Genomic DNA, 20548 nt, shown 5'->3' on the forward strand with positions numbered 1-20548 from the left:
TAAACTAAGAGCAAATTAAATAGCTACAAAATTTATTTGACAATCCGCCTCTATACACTATCCTCTGACAGTGGGGAGACACTCCTGACTTCGGTCGAACTCGGCTCCGCTCGGCTCAGCATTGCTCCGAGCAATTATTAGGGTTGGCACCACTTGACTTCCTTTTGCGTGCACGACCACAAATAAGATAATCACTCGAATTTTGACAACCCTAAATAGCCGAGAGGGATAGTGCCATATATTAGAAAGGGATAGCATGATTCGACCCTGAACCGCTGTCAAACTTCGGGTTTGTAGGAAGTGTCCTTTCTGTACGGTAGTACTATTATTTCTCCTGTGCCTCTGATAGTGATACCTACAGAGCCTGTTTAGACATTGAGTTCGAACATTTGCTACAAATACAAACTGGTTAGGTTACTTATAATAGAAACCGTGCGCGTTGGAGGGTCTGCCATCTTGTGGCCTGAATCGGAGACATGTGCACATGTAAGAAGTACATTGCCCATGAATCTAGGATATACCTGGATACAGCATGAGTGGTGGGGGTAACTGACAGAACGGGATAGTCTTATGTGTCTTTCAGTAGGAGTAGCAGCAAAAGAGCTATTATTGTTTGTCCTTGTCACTGTCTCACATTTTATTTGTTCCCCACCTTTTTTTTAGTATGGATAATGGTGGGCAACAAATGAATTCGACCAATCACAGTGTCGCATTTGCGTATGTTTTGTCCCTCACGGAGGCACGCGTATACCACTTCTATACGATCCTACCTTCTATGACATTGCCAAAACAAGTGCTACCATCTGCCGTTCTCGTCGGTACGTTTTCTTGTGCATAGTAGGTTCTGCCATCTTGTGGGCTACATCGGAAGCATAAATCACACATGGCTCCTCTACACGATGGGCCAACGCCGGGCACTCCGAGGCATCTCCGAGGGACGCAGCCATGCGGTAGAATGAGATAGCAATATCACTTGCTCCCTCTAACGCATAAATGCGTCCCTTGGAGTGGCCGACGTTGGCCCATCGTGTAGAGAAGCCATTACGCCTCGCGCCAAAAATCTGACGGCACCTATGCTGCCCCCCATAGTTCATGCACGGGGTCTATCCTATAGTTTATAATTTTATGAAGATGACAGCTGTCACCGTACCCAAGCTATGTGAAAAATAGGTGGGATTCATACTCGATACGGCAAAGGTGTGCGAGTGACAAAGCGCTATAACGTCATGCACAGGCTATCTCGCTCGCGTGTCCTGCGGGCCTACCGCGAACATCGAAGTTCACAAATTGCGGGCATCTTTCTCTTTTACTCCAATTAAGTGTAATTAGTGACAGGGAAAGATGTCCGCAATTTGCGAACTTCGGTATTCGCGGTAGGCCCTCTGATGCGTCGCTGCGCCGATGATCGCAACTTTTCGCAAACATACATAACGATATTGTAGTAAGGTATGTCCTTTGACCTTTTCCTCAAAGGAAACTTGGTTTAAATTTCGCTAGGGAAAGGCTAATGATTATTTCTGTGGTCATGATATACTATGTATATGTGTATACTTTTTTACCGTTATATACCACGGAATAAGAACAATTTTATTGTATACATCATTTTAATGCGCTTGGTCGTACCTTTTACTCCTAGTAGTGACAGTTTAATATTGAACTGGGTCATAAGGGAATTCAATTGTTCTATTATAGTTACGACTTCCATTGAGACTTCCTTCTATTGAGGCTCTACTCTCTAGTGAATTTGAACCACTGGAATTTTACCCACCTACATAATTAAGTCGTCGCTGCATGTACCTAGGTCCTAGATGATATAGGAAGGAATAAAAATACCTATTTTTGACGCAACAAGTAATATTTTTAAATAACAAATATAATTTACATCTACAATACATAGATCATTTACAGCAGCTTGTAACTGCACACTCATAGTCATTCAGGTTACAATGTTTGGTATTACGTACAATTTAGTTTTGTTTATAAATTATATTGTACTACCTACAGTCGAGTCGAGTAATTAAGGTGGAGAAATGTATACATATTTATGAACTCAAATGTACATATATAGATGTCATCAAACTAGTGTATGATACCTATCAAGAAAGGACACGGATCAAATTACTATCAGTGCAATGCAATCACATCACATCACAAGTAAACTTAATACCTATAAATAAAGTTAACACCTAATACAATAATATCACATTTTTGGAAATGTTCGTTTTCACTACAAAATAATATGCTAAAACTAATAATATGTATCATAAAAATGCAAATAAAATTATCAACATAAGGACAGTCACTGGGAAAAAAATATATACAGACATTCTTGGGTGACAAACTGAAGTCAAAATAGATGAATCATCAGCATAAGATAATCCATCCTTTGTAGGTACTTCTACAATTACTAGTTCATCACTAAAAAATCCTATGTCAAATATACACTCTGTTTTATTAATACATACCTTTGATTCTGACATGTTAGTGTACAGAAAAGTGGGTTTATAAATATCAAAAATCACATGAATATTATTTTTGACAAAATCATTGTCACTGTAGAATATATAATAGTAATATCCATCTAATAGTATATCATGGGTAACTTTTAAAGTAGTAGCTTTCCCTAAGTATTTTGTACTGTTACAAATAGCTTGGTATGGCAGTTCACGGTTGATAATAATGTTATTATCATAACACTCATGTAGACTTATTTCAAAGCTAGAAACGGACTTATCTTGCTGCCCATCAGTGCTGTTGAATGCATTTCCACCGTGATGAATCCCAGCATCAAGGACAGTTTTGGGCTGATGAACTGGCTTTGTATTCCTTTTAAATCGTAAACTATTTAACATTGTCATGTTATCATGTTCCAGATTACCTTGAACACTATCAGTCTCATTTATATTTTTTATTGCTTTGTTTTCTTTCCCCTGGTTGCTTTGCTCCAAGTTATTTTTTATGGACACAGAATCTTTTGGGTGACCCGTTTTTTCACCAGGATTTGCTAAGGTGACTATCACATGCTCCTGATTGTCAATGTGAGGAGCATCTTTCTTGTATTTATTCCCTTCTAAAATACCACATGTATTTAGTATATTATCACCTTTCACAACTAATATTTTAGATCCCTCATACCTGGAACATGCTTCAAGTTCAACGGAAGCTCCTTTGAAGAGGTAAAAGCCCCAGTACTCCAGAGTATCATCAGGAAGAGTCAATGATTTCTTAAGTCTTATGTGTTTCTTGTTTTCTAAGGACAGGGCAGGTTTGCCAGTCATTTGGAATGCATTAAATGTGGTGTTCATTTTTAAGGAATGTGTTTTACAAAATACTGATGATTGTCCTTTGTGAATCTGGATGACATCCGAATCTGATATCTTATACATAACATCAGCATATCTCATATTTCGTAAATAAAGTGGTATGATTATAAGGATTGTAGGCAAAACAGTAGTCAGAAGACAAAATGTAACAACTCTGCAGGATCCATGCATTTTACTGCCACCTGAAAACAACAAATGAGTATTTATATAAGTATTATTATCTCGTAAATGGAATAAAATTTGTTATGTTTAGCATAGGCAGGTATGTATTAGCAAAATCATCCTGGAAGGCAGTATAGTAGAAGACAAGAGAAAAAGGGAGACCTAGAATTACTTATCTCAGTCAAATAAAAAATAATGCTTCATATGAGGAAATTAATAGACTGGTACAAGAAAGAAATGATTGGTTATTACTCCAGCGACAAGAGCAAAGCTCTTAAGTTATGATGATGATGATGACAATAATTAATATTACTCTGTTATTTCGCTAAATAATGTTTTTGCCTGCAATAAAAAAAGTGTGCAAATAAAGATAACAGGTTTGCATTAATATGGGCTAAGATTAACATTAATCTCTGGAAATATACAAAAAATTGAGGAATAATCAACCTTAAATCAAAATCAATAATCCTCTTAAAACAGTGTGTTAAGACAGTCCCCAAAGAGGAATAATAAATAAAATAAAAGTCTTATTTGGTAGTAACACATGAATGATAATAGCAAACATTTGTGAGAGGAGTTAGAAATTAATACGATCAATGGGATTTATATTTATTTAATGGGATATTGCCCAATATTTACACATAGCAAAAAGTAACAATAAATACGAGTGATTATGCTAAACATAAATTTACTTACTATAACTCTCCGCTAATCCAATGCTAGAATATTTTTGCCAGGACAGTATATACCTGTATCCTAGTTGATCATCTTATCTTTATCTTAAACAATGAAGTAATGAGATTGATCATCGTCTTCCGTTAACTTTTGACTGATTACAGTAATAAAACCTAAACATTTTGTAAATAATACTTTATATAATAAAACTTGAATAGAATAGAACTATCATTACTTGTCGTTAACCAACTACCTAGTGTCTATTAATTTCGAATCGTTATCAACTTTTTAGTTGTACTCAACTCCGTCAATAAATGCAAATATTGATATTGCAAATTGCAGTTTATTTGTTGAAGTGAAGTTTTGACACTTCTTGACTTGACAGCTAAATATTAAAGCCGAGGTTACACTGAGGGGCTACCGCGAAAATCGAAGTTCGCAAATTGCGGGCATTTTTCTCTGTCACTCTAATTACGCCTTCATTGGAGTAAAAGAGACAGATCCCCGCAATTTGCGAATTTCGGTTTTCGCGGTAGCGCCTCTGGTAATTTGCACGAATTTTTTTTTACTCATCTAGCTAGTAGCTACTGGGTCAAGCAGATCTTGTCAGTAGAAAAAGGCGGCAAATTTGAAAAATGTAGGTGCGAAACGTTATAGTCCCATAGAAAATTTGAATTTCGCGCCTTTTTCTACTGACAAGATTTGCTTAACCATCTATATCTCCACTATATCTCAGATACAGAGGATATAATGGTTTTAAATGTTTTTTTCTATTAATAGTAGGAGATCCCCCATACATCGGACCTTCACCAATCTGTCTGACGGATAAAACTATGAAAATATGAAAGAAAATAATGTGACTGAACATAAAAAATAGGGTTGCCTAAAGAAATCCGGTCAAGGCTATTTTTAATAAATTTTTGAAAAAAAAATTTTTTCTTAAAATTTCATCGATTTGTCTGACAAACGAAATAAGTTCCAATGGAAAGTATAGAACTTGTACAATATAAATCAACTAGGTTGCCTATCTTTTTCCGGTCACTATTATGTGGTTGCCATGTTTAAACAGGTGCGTTTTTATCGATAATTGCACTCATCTGTCTGACGCTTGAATTTTTTTTTTGTTTTTTTTTCTGGCTTACCCCTGTAATTTTGCACAGGGTGGATTTGCCAATGTCGGTGTTGACTTTCACACGTGAGGAGAATGTTCGGTATAATAATTTTGCATTTTTGGGAGGATGTAGGTGGGGAAACCTAAAAACAAATAATTGTTATGAACATCACAGACAAACACATGACGAATAGCAAGTCATGACGAATATCAAGCAGAGTGAAGCGGATCCATGCCTATTCACGCGAACCAAAGGCCAATCCAAAGTCGCTATAGCTCTTTACGTGGACGACGGACTTGTAGCGCACAACTCAACGACAGCAGGTGACGAGTTTTTGAAGGAACTAAAAGCTAGATTCAAAATCACGACAAAACCTGCGTCTTACTTCCTTGGAATGGAAATAAACGTGCAAAAAGACTCCATATCTCTATGCCAAAAGTCATACATCAAGAAAATCCTAGAAAAATATGGAATGTCACATTGCAAGTCTGCACCATCACCCTTGATCAAAGATAATGATGCGGGAGCGGATGAAAACATGAAGTCGAACTTCCCTTATAGGCAAGCCGTAGGCGCTTTGGCATATCTGTCCGTAGGTACAAGGCCTGATATCTCCTACGCTGTTGGAGTTGCCTCGAGACATCTAGAAGCACCTACAAAGGAAGATGTGATGCTAGTTAAGCGCATCTTCAGATATCTGAAAGGGACCCAAGAAAAGGGCCTAATATTTACGAAAAAGTCAACGCCGCACTTGGTCTGCTACAGCGACGCAGATCATGGAGGAGACCAGTCTACTGGACGATCGACTTCCGGTATGGTATGCTTATTCTCTGGCGCCGCTATAAGCTGGAGACGCCAAAAGCAAACCACAGTTTCCATTTCTTCAACAGAGGCTGAAGTCATAGCGGCGAGCGAAGCGGCTCAAGAAATACTATGGCTAAATCGATTGTTTAATGATCTAACAAAAACGGAAAAGCCAGTCCTAAACTTGGACAACAAGTCAGCAGTCTACTTAGCGCACAACCCCAAATACGAATATGCAGCGCACCAAACATATCAAACTCAAACACTTCTTTGTGAGAGAATGTGTAAGCAACGAAGAGTTCAGTGTCAAACAAGTTCCTGGCGAAGTCCAACTCGCTGACATATTTACCAAGCCGCTATTCGGGCCCAGAGTACAGGATTTGAGTTCCAGAATGGGACTTAAGAATTTAACCTAAAATTCTTAAAGCTTCCGAGGGTGTGAAGTATGTTCTATCCAAACATACCTTCTTTCAGAAGACTAACCGCTATGGCAATCGTTGCCATAGTAGCAAGATCCTCATGAGAAAAACATTCGTGTCAAATAACTTGAATATACTTCAAATAACATATTAGTTGTACTAAGACGTATTAAATATAATAATTAAAAATGCTTCAGCTTAATTGTTCTAAACGTAAGTATTTCACATAAACGTGAGAACTTCACAGAATAATAACTTGGGTCTTCCAGTCAACTGGGATCTCTCCCGTGTCAAAGGCATGGTTTAGAATACCGAGCAGATACTCCTGTGAAGATGAATTGAGTTTAGACAGGAAACAGTATGGTATGCCATCCTCTCCAGGTGTAGTATTTCTCAATCCACTAAGCACCAGACTGAGTTCTGAATATGAGAAAGGCATGTCCAGTGAGCTCAAGGTGCCTGACAGCGGGGGAAGTAACAAGCAGGATGCTTCAGGGACAGTTGACGGGGCAAGTCTATCTGCAAAGTCTGCCAGCCAAGGAGCATCTGTGGTGGGCATAGACTCTGGATGAAATGAACCTCTGAACCTCTTTATGTTCCGCCATACAAGTGATGGAGGGGTTTTAGGAGATAAGCTCTCACAGAATCCCTTCCATCCCCTCTTTTTAGCCTTTGCTAGGAAGCGCTTTGTACGTGCCGAGATTTTTTTAAAGAAATGTAATCATCTAAATTTCCGGTATTGTTAAAAGTTTTTTCAGCGGCCTCTCTTTCCTTAACGGCTGCCGTACAGTCTGCGTTCCACCACGGGGGTGAAGGGATTTTAAGTCTAGCAGGTTTCTTTTTTGGTATAAATTTATCGGCGGACTCTATTAACACATTTTTAAATTTTAAATATTTTTCATCTTGACCAATTTCGCTCGTGTCCCACTCTTTCATACTTTCCTCTACAAATAATGCATAATTGGGCCAGTCTGCTGATTGAATTTTGTGTTTTAAAAGAGGTTCAGGGGACGGAATTGGAAGAATAGAAGAAGGCTTCGTGATAATAATTGGGAAATGGTCACTGCCGAACGACTGGCGTAATACCCTCCAGGATAATAAAGAAGACAAACTAGGAGAACACACAGATAGATCGAGGACTGACTGGGGGTTCTGGCCTGGGTATACCCGATGCGTGGGAGTACCGTCATTAATAACTCCCACATTGATTTCATCGAATAAATCCAACAGGGCTGATGAAAATGCATCCGAATGGTATGACCCCCATGACATATTGTGACAATTGAAGTCCCCTAAAATCATAAGAGGAGGTGGAACCGATTTGAGAATAGATTTTAATTCACATATATCAACTACTTCAGGATGGGGAATGTATATAGAGATGGAATTAATGCCCATAACCTTGGCAGCTACGTCATTAATCCCATCCGAATGAGGGGGAATAGAAATTTGGGCGAAAGGGTAACCGCGTTTGATGAACAACGCACATCCGGCGCGTCCATCGTTGCGGTCTTCCCGGAGACACGAGAAGCCCGGCACTCTGAAAAAGGAGCCGGGGAGTAACCATGTCTCCGAAATGGCCGCAACAGTCACAGCATGATTGTTGATGAGCTGAATAAGGTCAGGTTTCTTTGGTATAATGCTTCGACTATTCCACTGAAGAAATGTGACCGGGGGGGCCATTATGGAATGTAAGTCTTTCCGCGAATGTGATCATTAAGGGTGCAACGTCGTCTGGTAGGCAATCGCTCCACTTAGCGATTATGTTTGTCAAGAATTTTAGACAGAGCTCCATTAGGTCTTCATTGGGAGTGATTCTATTGTAAGCAGAAGAATCTTTCAGAACTTGGCCATTGGGCAGTTGAGGTGGGGGAGTTCGGACAATATTCTTGTGAGCTACTCTATCATAACCGGGGGAGAGGGAGACCCTCGTCCGGGGCGCTCGATATACGGTCTTACGATATGAAGTGGTGGGCGGAGGGGTTGGCATGAAAGTATCAGGGTGGCATGGGGACTGGGAAGATCGTGAAGAGTCTGTAACCGGCTCAAACATGACTCTTTCTACATCTGAATATGGCCTGCGAACCGCTGAGAACTGTGCTGCTGCTTCTGCGTATGAGATATTCTGTTCAGACATGGCAAGTTTAATGGCCTTTTGTCGACCATATTCATTGCATACTTTTTCTGTAGCAAAGTGTCTGCCGAAACAAAATATACATGTCACATGTTCTGGAGCTACATTGCATCCATCACCGGGGTGTTTTTGTGCACACTTATAGCATCTGGCATCAGACCGGCACTGTGTTTGAATATGTCCGAACCTAAGGCACTTCCTACATTGAATAATTGGCAGTTGATATACTTCTACAACTAGTGAGGTGTAGTATGCGAAGATTTTTGATGGTAAAGATTGCCCTTCAAAAGTAACCACCACCGACTGGGTTTTGGTACCCAGGATGAGGAGCCATCATCTTTTGTCACCCTTCGTTGCAGTCGTCGAGCCTTAAGGATTTTTCCTTTACCTTCTTTCAGGTTTGTGCCGTTGACTAACTCCTCCATCGACCAATCCGAAGGAACTCCTCGCACAACTCCCATACGTGACACATGGTATGAAGGAATATCAGCTATAAACTTATGTTTGTCTAGTAGCGGGTGTTTTAGGAAACTATTTGCATCAGCTGCTGTGAAGAAAGTTACTGCTACTCTGTTGCGACCTACTGATTTAATACCACCTTCTTTCTGGATATTATGAACATTTGCTTGAGTAAGCAAAAGGCCTACATTGATGGGGTTTAGAGAAGCATTGGAAGATGGTGCAGACTCTCTAGAGACATGAACTATAAATGGTTCATCATCTTCGGCATTGTACTCTCGGTGTTTGCTGTCTAGACTGGGGTGTTTGTATAAATGTGGGTTGAACTCATCTGAATTATTTTTGTTTAAATCAACTGTATTAATTTGACTTGTCTCGGCTGGCTCATTTTTGTTTAACTCAACCACAATACTGTTGTTCGACTCCACTGTATTAATTGTATTACCCGATTGATTGCCGGCCTCTGACGGGTCGATTACAATTTTTTTAGGAAAAGGCTCCAGCTTGGTCGGTGACAAATCCAAGTTACGTTTACGTGAGACAGTGAGACTGTCTCCCAGTTCATGTCATTATCAGCCTCGTCTGGAGGCTTCTCCTTCTCGTTGCCATCCATCTAAACGCCTATATGATGAACCTACAGTATTATATTTAAATATACCACCACCTGATTAGTAAACAAGGAAAGTTGTTTTATTTAAGGAAATATAACCTAAAAACGAACCACTCATTCAACGCGCTACTCCTCAATCTCCGTTTCAATTTCTATCTGACGCTTGAATTATACATCAAAATTACTGACGCTTGAATTATACATCAAAATGTTGGTAATTTTATTGCAAATACAAAGGCATAGGGTTGCCTGCGAAAATCCGGTCACAAATAAGGGTTGCCAGGCTTTTAAGTAAAATAAGAAGGGAAGACTTTTACCGATAACTCATAAACGGCTTAACCTATCAAGTTTGTTTTCATTTTGTTTGAATGAGTTTTTTAAGCACTATTTTTATGTTTTTTTTTCATATTTTTGGATCAATGGTTCAAAAGTTAGAACGAATACCGGTATTTTGTTATTTCTAAATTATTATTTCCAAAACGGTTAACTTTATCAAAAAATATTGTTTGCAGACCCCTATTTATTTTTAAAGACCTATCCAACGACACCCCACACTGTAGGGTTAAAACGGTAAAAAAAAAATCACGTACATTTTGATTCTTTCAAAGCGATTATTTCCGAAAACATTCACTTAATCAAAAAATGTATTTCTAAGACTTTTGGATAGGTATTTTAAAATGAAAAGGGGTTTTAGAAAAACATTTTTTGATAAAGTGAATATTTTTGGAAAGAGAGACAGAGAGAGACACAAAACGTGTGTGAATATTTTTACATCGTTTCAACCCTATAATGTGGGGTGTCGTTGGATAGGTCTTTGAAAATAAATGGGGGTTTTCTATAAACATTTTTTTATAAAGTGAAAAGTTTCGGAATTAAAAGCTTCGAAAGAAACTAAATGTGTGGCGATTTCTTTTCGTTTCAACCCTAAGGTGTGGGATGTCGTTGGATAGGTCTTTTAAAATGAATAAGAGTGTTCAAGAAACATTTTTTGATAAAGTGAACATTTTCGAAAAAATCGCTTGTTACGAAACAAAATGTATGTGAGTTTTTTTTTTCACTTCAACCCTACGATGTGGGATATCGTTAGATAGGTCTTTTAAAATAAATAGGGGTCTTAGAATAACATTTTTTGATTAAGTGGATATTTTCGGAAATAATCGCTTTGAAATAATCAAAATGTACGTAATTTTTTTTTACCGTTTTAACCCTACAGTGTTGGGTGTCGTTGGATAGGTCTTTAAAAATAAATAGGGGAACAATATTTTTTGATAAAGTTAACCGTTTTGGAAATAAAAATTTAGAAAGAACAAAATACGGGTATTCCTTTTAACTTATGAGCAAACAATATTTTTTGATAAAGTTAACCGTTTTGGAAATAAAAATTTAGAAAGAACAAAATACGTGTATTCCTTCTAACTTTTGAACCATTGATCCAAACATATGAAAAAAATCATAAAAATAGTGCTTAAAAAACTCATTAAAACAAAATTAAAAGAAACTTGATAGGTTAAGCCGTTTATGAGTTATCGGTAAAAGTCTTCCCTTTTTATTTTACTTAAAAGCCTGGCAACCCTTATTTGTGACCGGATTTTCGCAGGCAACCCTATGCCACTGTATTTGCAATAAAATTACCAACATTTTGATGTATAATTCAAGCGTCAGACAGATGAGTGCAATTATTAGGGCGAGCGAAGCGAGCCCTATCACTAATCGACGAACTATGCATTCTTGTGGTACACTTTACGGAAAAACTACTGCACTGTTAGGTTTGAAATTTAACATAGTAATTTAAATTCATGTCTAGATGTGTTATCAAACATAAAAATATCATTTTATAAACCAAAAAAAATAAAATAAAGTAATAACACTTTGTATTACTACTAGCGCCATCTGTTGGCAAAATGATGAATTAACATTCGTGCTAATGTTAATTATTTCTTTCTCTAACAGATGGCGTTAGTAATAAATATATAAATATTGGACATTCTTATACAAATTGACTACTTAAGAAGGCTTGTGTTGTGGGTATTCAGACAATACGATACATATGTGGTGTTTTCAAGTTCAATAATGTCGATGGCGCTTACGCCATTAACAACGATGAATACCAAAGTGGGTACAATTTTGGATTCAACCCACCTCGCTTCACTTACTTAGTTTGATTCCCATTTTAGCAATTAAGTTTTTGTGAATACCTACTAGAACAATCAATCTTGCTGTATATTTACTGCGGAGGTCAATTTACTCGTATGTTTTGTGACGCTGACGATGTGATGATCAGTCATGTTGTGTTAGCAAACTTAAATCGGGTATTTTCAGTTCGAGATACAGTTTTGGCGCCATTCATTTATCACGTAAGACGATTTTGGGGTGGAGGGGGGTCGAAAATATCTTATTTTTTCTTACAAGGGGGTGGGAGGGGGTTTTCATAGTTCTTAAGTAAGATCACAAAGATGCGATATTTTTTTTAATTTCTATGAAATTATGACGTTTAAAATAATACTTCCACACTCTATGCTATCAAACACGGTGCAGAGTTAGCTTAAACGAGCTCAAGTACCTTTGTACAGGTACAAATAAACATTCATAAAAATATTTTTTTGAAAATAAATTATATTGGTGGCTGGACGGGGTCAGCCTATTCTTATTATTTCTTACATAGGGGAGGGAGGGGGTCAAAAGCTGGCAAAAATTGTCTTACGTAATTAATGAATGGCGCCTTTAGTGTTACTATTGCTTGGAACTGCTAAAATTATAAATAAAGATAAGCATAATTAATACAAACTTCAGTGACTTAGGGCCGATACAGACGGACTACAACCCGACTGCAACTTGTATGGGAACTGCACGCCAATCGAAACGTCGTCGTGCAGTTCAGCAAAATGACCCAGTACCCTGGCAGTACCTAGTGGAACTCAGGTTTTGTGTAACAAAGGCACATTATGGTTTGGTCATCCGACTCATCTTGATGAGCACTTAGGAGAGTAGTACCCAAGATAGAGCCGATGCCGAACCCTGGCAGTACCTAGTGGAGCTCGGGTTTGATGCAACATACATAGACACACGCTGTTTTGGATATCCAACTCGTCATGATGATCACTGCGTAGATCAGTACTTTCAGTACCCAAGATAGCTGATGCTGAACCCTGACAGTGCCTAATGGAGCTCGGGTTTTATACAACATAGGCACACGCTGTTTTGGTCATGCAACTCGTCTTGATGAGAACTTAGGAAAGTAGTACCCAAGATAGAGCTGATGCTGAACCCTGGCTGAACCTAGTGGAACTCGATCAGGTTTGATGCAACATAGACACACGCTATTTTGGACATACGACTCGTCATGATGAGCACTTGGGAGAACAGTACACAAGATAGAACTCATGCTGAACCCTGGCAGTACCTAGTGGAACTCAGGTTTGTTGCAACATAGGCACAGGCTGTTTTGGCCATCCGACTCGTCTTGATGAGCACTTAGGAGATTAGTACCCAAGATAGAGCTGATGCTAAACCCTGGCTGTACCTAGTGGAACTCAGGTTTGGTGCAACATAGGCACACGCTGTTTTGGTCATCTGACACGTCTTAATGAGAACTTGGAAGAGCAGTACCCAAGATAGAGCTGATGCTGGACCCTGGTTGTACCTAGTGGAACTGTGTGTGTTAGTTTATGTGCGGAGCAGCGTGATTACCGCCAGTAGGTGTCCAGACGGGATAGTTTTTCGATCAGTTGTGTGGAGTGGACGCAAAAATAAATTCAAGAACATTGGCTCGCTGACCCAACATTATGTAGGAAAGCCAGTTGGGTTCCTTACAAAAAGTACTGGGCGACCGTGTAGGATGTAATGCACTTATGAAATTGTATATTACGTGTGGATCCCATACAACCATTTCCAGTCGCCGTTACGACGCGGTGTTGACACATCTTGTGTCGACACCGTCTGTTTCGGTCACAATTCCAGTCGCAGAGTCGTCGCCGTGTCGACACAGTTACCAGAAATGGGGAAGGGTCGACACATGACACAAAGTGACATAAAGTGTGGTCGCCGTGTGCACACATTGTTTCGGGTTTGCGACTACTTTATGCCAAAATCATTCGTTCATTCGTTCATTTTGTTCCTGTCAAATGGAAACTGTCAGATGGAAAAATACTTAAATAAAAATAAGTGACATTAATACGCCATCTCTAAAACGGATTACAAGACGTAATTATATATTGTTTGCATTTATATTACAATATGACTTAAATTATTATGGGGAATTAAACTGCTCGAGTGATTTGATAAACTAAGTGTAATATAATCAACGCGCCACCACATTGTTTTAGTTTAGCCGGAAATGGAATTGTTTACTTCTCAGTGCCTGTGTTCATAACTATATTATTTGAAGCATTTTTAGTACTTCGATGCGTATACTATACTTAAATAACAGAAATAACGCTTTACATACTACGAAACTTGTTAATTATGATGTATAAATATGGTTTAAGGCTGAGAAATATTGCAGTCACAAAGTAGTTGCAATGTTTCGACTTTGTGTCGACTCTGTGTTGACACATGACACGCGCTGTCAAAAGTAATAACAAAGTTACTGGTATGTTACTGGATTTGCAAAATGGCTCCTTGTGTTGATTTGTTTTCAGATATTCTCAAAGTGTAAAAATGCCGTGGTCAGAGATGGGCATTAATCGATTAACTGTTTATTCGACTAATTAATGGAATAAAAAAAGTTAATTCTCAAATTTTAATCGCGATTAGTTTAGTCGACCTAACATAGATTGAAATTGAATTAATCTGAATATTAATCGAATAAATTATCGATTAAATCTCGATTGAAAGTTGACAGGGGGCCATTTTTGTACGTAAAAATAATAGAAATGTCTTGCATGCAGATGGTAGCAAAACACTTTGTCATAAAAGTCGAGATGGGTGTCAATATATAGGTTTTAGGGAGTGCCGATTTCGAAAATAATGACCATTTTGGAATCCGAAATGGCGGCCATGCACTGTGTCATAAAAGTCGTCATGGATGTCGTTTTATACGTTTTAGGGGGCCCCAATTTTGAAAATGATGACCATTTTGGAATCCAAAATGGCGGCCATGCACTATGCCATAAAAGTCGTCATGGGTGTCGTTTTATAGGTTTTAGGGGGCGCAGATTTCGAAAATGATAACCATTTTGGATTCCAAGATGGCGGCCATGCACTATGTCATAAAAGTCGTCATGGATGTCGTTTTATAGGTTTTAGGGGGCCCCGATTTAGAAAATGATGACCATTTTGAAATCCAAAATGGCGGCCATGCACTATGTCATAAAAGTCGTCATGGGTGTCGTTTTATAGGTTTTGGGGGGCGCAGATTTAGAAAATGATAACCATTTTGGATTCCAAAATGGCGGCCATGCACTATGTCATAAAAGTCGTCATGGGTGTCGTTTTATAGGTTTTAGGGGGCGCAGATTTCGAAAATGATGACCATTTTGGATTCCAAGATGGCGGCCATGCACTATGTCATAAAAGTCGTCATGTATGTCGTTTTATAGGTTTTAGGGGGCCCCGCTTTCGAAAATGATGACCGTTTTGGAATCCAAAATGGCGGCCATGCACTATGTCATAAAAGTCGTCATGGGTGTCGTTTTATAGGTTTTGGGGGGCGCAGATTTCGAAAATGATGACTATTTTGGATTCCAAGATGGCGGCCATGCACTATGTCATAAAAGTCGTCATGGATGTCATTTTATAGGTTTTAGGGGGCGCAGATTTCGAAAATGATGACTATTTTGGATTCCACTTTTATGACAAAATACGTAGCCGCCATCTTGGATTATAAAATGATCATCGTTTTCGAATTCTGCACTCCCTAAAACCTATAAATCGACATCCGTGACGACGCAAGTTATCTTTATTTTCAGATCTAACAAATTGCTACAGAATACAAAGGACAAAAAAGAAGCGAGGAGGTAATGAAACAAGCAAAAATACAGATGATTCCTCGACGCAATTGGGTGATTCTTAAATTGTGTCCAGATTTTTTTTGTCATAAAAGTTTATATTTTTCACATATTACTCTCACAAGTTCCGTGACATTTCGACCTTGTAATTTTTTAAGTAAATGTTTTTGTTTATCTATGAGGATCTCACTAGAATAGTATAATCAAGGTATGTTTATATTTGATGAATGAAATAGTAACGCAAAAAAAAAAAAAATATTTGTGTCTTATATTCCTGCCGAAGACTTTTATTTTACCTTTTCCTTCTACACAAGTTTGGCCAAGTAATAAGAATTTAGGGCTCTCAATTTTATTTTGACTTCTACAACAGTAAAGCTACGAGGCCATGTTTGGTATCGTTTTCGTATAAATTCGCAGTACCAAATTTAGTTAAGGTATCACATTGACACCATTCCGAAGTAAAAACATATAAACTTATTAAAATACTTTCTTTTAAACTCCTCTTCACGCTTAAACTGCTGAACAGTTTTAATTTAAATTTGGTACACATTTATTTTGAGTCCCGAGACAGGATATAATAAGTTATCTCAAAAATCATCCTTTAAAGGTGTGAAATGAGGTGTAGGGGGGAATTCAGAATTGACTTCTTGAAGTTAATACTGTTTATATTTAGGTTTGAAGTCATGTTTTTTCATCATTTTTAACTAAATCAAAGATGTAGACCATCCCAAATTTCATATAAATCGGTTCAGCGGTTATTGATTTCCCGTACAAATTTCCACGCCACTTTTCACACCTTCAAAAGATGATTTTGGTTATAAGATCTATCCTATGTCCTGTTCCGGGACGCAAACTATTTCTATACCAAATTTCAACGAAATCGGTTCAGCGGTTAAGCGTCAAGAAGAGTTTCAAAAAAACCGGCCAAGTGCGAGTCGGACTCGCGTATTAAGGGTTCCGTACATTAAGTCCGACTCGCGCTTGACTGCACATTTCTAATAGGTAAAGAACTATTTTGTGTATTCAGACGGACATACATACAGACGCACGAGTGATCCTATAAGGGTTCCGTTTTTTCCTTTTGAGGTACGGAACCCTAAAAAGATTTATTTTTATTTTGTGGAATGGTGTCAATGTGATATCTTAAATGGATTATTCAGCACCCCAGATTTATACGAAAACGATACCAAACACGGCCTAGCACCTTCACTGATATAGATATATCAAGATAAAATTGAGAGCCCTAAATAAACTTTCAAGAGCGGATATCTCAAAAACTATTCAACATATCGAAAAAATTGACTGAATAAACTTGTAACAAATTAAATTAACTTTCATTTTGTATAAGTGGCCATGTCGCTGAGATGCATAGTTTCCGAGATATAATCGAAAAACGGGAAAATGGGACCTTCAAAGCCCCCTCTCTCCCCCCCGCTCAAGGGCTACGGCCGGGGACTTTTGATATGTTCACCTCCTAACTTGTCAAACCGAGTTACGGAGTCAAAAATTGTGTTCCGAGCATTTCCCTCTACAACTTTTGGAGCATTCGTTGCCTGACCTAAGTAGCTTATTGAATTTCTTTAAAAACTTTTCTGTAAAAGGTTGACGGGTGTTGGGTGTTTATATGGTTTCGGTCGATTATTATCATTTGCATTGCCCATGATGACTTACTAGAATTACGAGCACACGAGACACTAATAGTAGTTTGACAAACCTTGGTTTTCAAGAGGTATTGTATATTGACATTTGCTGTCACAAATTTGCTGTCAGATTTAGTCGCAAACCGCACGCAAAGTGCACACAAATGTGTCGACACCTTGTTACGGAAAAGTGTAGACACGGCGACGACACTTTGTTTCGAAACAATTCTAGACACATTGTGTGGACTCTGTTACGACACATCTGACATTTAGTTACCACTTTGTGATTCTGCGACTGGAATGGTTATATGGGATGATATTGGCAATTTGATTTTGTCGTCTGGACACGTTTTTAAAGGACAAAGTAAAAGCTGTAACAGACAGGTGTACCGGACAGCAACCGGTTCGGTACGTTAAGGTAGAAAACCTCCGCGAGCCCTTACAAAGCTCTGCTTTTTGCTAGTCGATAAAAACGCACCTGTTTAAACATGGCAACCACATAATAGTGACCGGAAAAAGATAGGCAACCTAGTTGATTTATGTTGTACAAGTTCTATACTTTCCATTGGAAGTTATTTCGTTTGTCAGATAAATCGGTGAAATTTGAAGAAATATTTTTTTTTTTTTTTAAATATTAAAAATTGCCTTGACCGGATTTCTTTAGGCAACCCTATTTTTTTATGTTCAGGAACATATTTTCTTTCATATTTTCATAGTTTCATCCGTCAGACAGATTGGTGAAGATCGACCATAGAAACGGGATCGTGGGATCTTAGACCATAACTGTTTATCAACTGTTTATACTCTAGCATAGCAAACTTGTCAGTAAAGACAGGTAGATTAAATTTAAAAAATTTAAGCGAAATGAGTTGACTTTCCAAATGATATTTGAATTTCGCGCCTTTGCCTTTACTAAAAATAGAGATAATACTCCTAAAAATACGTGTGATACCTCATTACGAATCGTAATGATGTCTAGAAAAATGTATTTAAAGCGTGTATTAGCACACAAAAAATATCAAAAGTTATAAACAAAAAAGGGGGAAAAAAGTGACGTGATCTTATTAAGCATGTATATGAGAAGGGCTCTAGAAAGCGAGGAAATTTTACAATAGTTATTTATACATTTTTTTTCGTTTTCAATAAAGAAGGAATTTCGAGAAAATTTTGTTCATTAACAATTGCCTAACTTGTTGAAAAAATAACTTTAAAATAAATTTCTACAAGTATTACATTTGTTGACATGTTTTAAATACACTATATTTTTTTTTTAAATTTTCAATGAATATTTATAACCTTTAAAATTATATTTAATGTTACGTAATCACTTTTTCACGCCGGGCGCGTTTCCCGAAAATGATGCGCGGAGGGCTGTGTTCAGCGTTGAATAAAAAGTATAAATAATGGAGATACAATTCTGGAAGTATGGAATGTTTGATTGGAGATATCCTCCTCTTTTATAATATTCATTTTGGTTTCTTAAATATTACTTAATACTTTTTGAGATATTTGGGAAATAAGAATAATCTACTTTTATATATTATTTTCTCCCTTTTTTTGTTAATAACTTTTGTAATTTTTTGTGTGCTAATACACGCTTCGAACACATTTTTCTAGACATCATTACGAATCTAATGAGGTATCACACGTATTTTTAGGAGTATTATCTCTATTTTTCACCGTTTTCCGTTTCTCGAACAGACTATTACTGACAAGTTGGGTGTGTTTTGGTATTTGTAATTTACGCAAGGAATAGTTAAAAATTTGTTTTAATTTGTTGACAATAAATTCAATTACAAAAAACAACATTTCAAGCGAAACTATGATATTCATTAAGAGTTAGATAGTTTAAGAGATATTATTACACCATAATATTAATTAAGTATCTAAATTACTACCTATGCATTCGATATATTTTGTTTATACGTCACGTGCACTGTGCAGTATTACATTAATAACTAAAGTAGGTTGATTACAACATGACAAATTATAATATCGCAATATTCGCAATCTTAAGTTAAGCAAGATAGTTATTTACAGTACATATGGTGGTACTTTACCGCCCCAGGTCGGGATTAAGGGCAATACGTGCTATGTCAACAATTTTAAGGGCTCTATTTACCTACCTATTGTGAAACGTACAATACACATGCGAAAAGTTAATTCGCAACTCGTGTCGAATTAAAACACTCCCTTAGGTCGAGTTTCAATTTATCGCCACTCCTTGCGAAATTCCTTCTTTTCGCACTTATATCGTAATGTACTATTGCAAGTACCTATACCTAACTACCTAATTTAATATAGTAGTAACCTAATTTTTATTTTAAAATATATGTATTTTTAAATTACCTACCTGCCCATTACTATTTACAATTAAAACCTTAACATTAACAGTGAACTATTTACCTATTAACATGTCACTTATTATTTATAACAAAAATATGATTAAACCCGTGATAAATAGACTTACCATTTTCTCTATTTTGTATCGCAGCGTATTGATATTCATAGTTATGATACATTTTTGACCATTTAATTACACCGTCAAAACTTACATCGATGTAGTGACAATTAAATGTGACGTTCCACGGGAAAAGGTACCTTATGAGGGTTTCTAGTTTCGGAGATATTAAATGTTTTGTAAAGAGGTGAAAAAATGCTCAATTTTTTTTTATTGTGTGATCTGAAACCTTAATGCGTAACGTTTGTTTACCTGTTTTTTATTTTTGTTATAAGTTAGTTATAAGCCTAGTAATGTCGTCTCAGAGTTTAGTAGAAAAGGTACCTTATGGAAAAAAGATTGAAAATTCCCAAAAAAACTAGTCAATACGGGAAAAGAAGTTTGGTAGAGAACTGTATTAGCATTTTGCAAAACTAATTTGATAATTTGAGTTCTGGTTGGGGCGCCTCGCAAATATTATAACCGTACATAGACCGACATCACAAATCCAAGTAGACTGCTATTATACCAAAGTTACTCTCGTCAAGTCTTTCTTAACTAGAATAATCTTCATTTGGTTTGGTCGCATGCAGTAAATCAGCCATTGGTTTGCTGAAAAATGCCAATACCCGACGCATTACCTTATGGAATATCTGAGGTCATTGAACCTCAATGCCGCTTATCTTCAATAGCAACCGAAATATATTATTGATAAGAAATAGACGATTTATACCATCTTAACCCCAAAATATTATTAGTTTATCCTAACTGTTCCATCATCATCATGCCTCATCATGTAACTTGACCACAAGGTACCTTTTCATT

At 37.3% G+C, this 20548-nt stretch overlaps 1 protein-coding gene across 2 annotated transcripts; it reads right to left on the reverse strand.

Annotated features, from left to right (window-relative positions):
- Nucleotides 1-1836: 1836 nt before the first annotated feature.
- LOC134790683 (uncharacterized) lies at nucleotides 1837-19834 on the reverse strand. Of its 2 annotated transcripts, none has more exons than XM_063761582.1 (2): nucleotides 19754-19834; nucleotides 1837-3505 (listed from the first exon to the last, which is right to left on the reverse strand). In XM_063761582.1, the coding sequence occupies exons 1-2, from the start codon at nucleotides 19803-19805 to the stop codon at nucleotides 2262-2264; spliced, it is 1296 nt and encodes a 431-aa protein (XP_063617652.1). In that variant the 5' UTR covers nucleotides 19806-19834; the 3' UTR covers nucleotides 1837-2261. The 2 variants fall into 2 exon arrangements, with proteins under 2 accessions (XP_063617652.1, XP_063617653.1); XM_063761583.1 differs by lacking the exon at nucleotides 19754-19834 and adding an exon at nucleotides 4182-4423.
- Between the last annotated feature and the right edge of the window lie 714 nt (nucleotides 19835-20548).

This window comes from Cydia splendana, chromosome 5 (assembly GCF_910591565.1).
Source record: "Cydia splendana chromosome 5, ilCydSple1.2, whole genome shotgun sequence".
NCBI classification, from domain to species: domain Eukaryota; kingdom Metazoa; phylum Arthropoda; class Insecta; order Lepidoptera; family Tortricidae; genus Cydia; species Cydia splendana.

Bases quoted from the DNA above. Each gene is read 5' to 3' on its own strand.
- LOC134790683 (XM_063761582.1), bottom strand. From the start codon at position 19,805: ATGTATCATAACTATGAATATCAATACGCTGCGATACAAAATAGAGAA. The intron at 3,506-19,753 runs GTAAGTCTATTT...TGTTGTTTTCAG, and splicing joins GATACAAAATAGAGAAAATG to GTGGCAGTAAAATGCATGGA.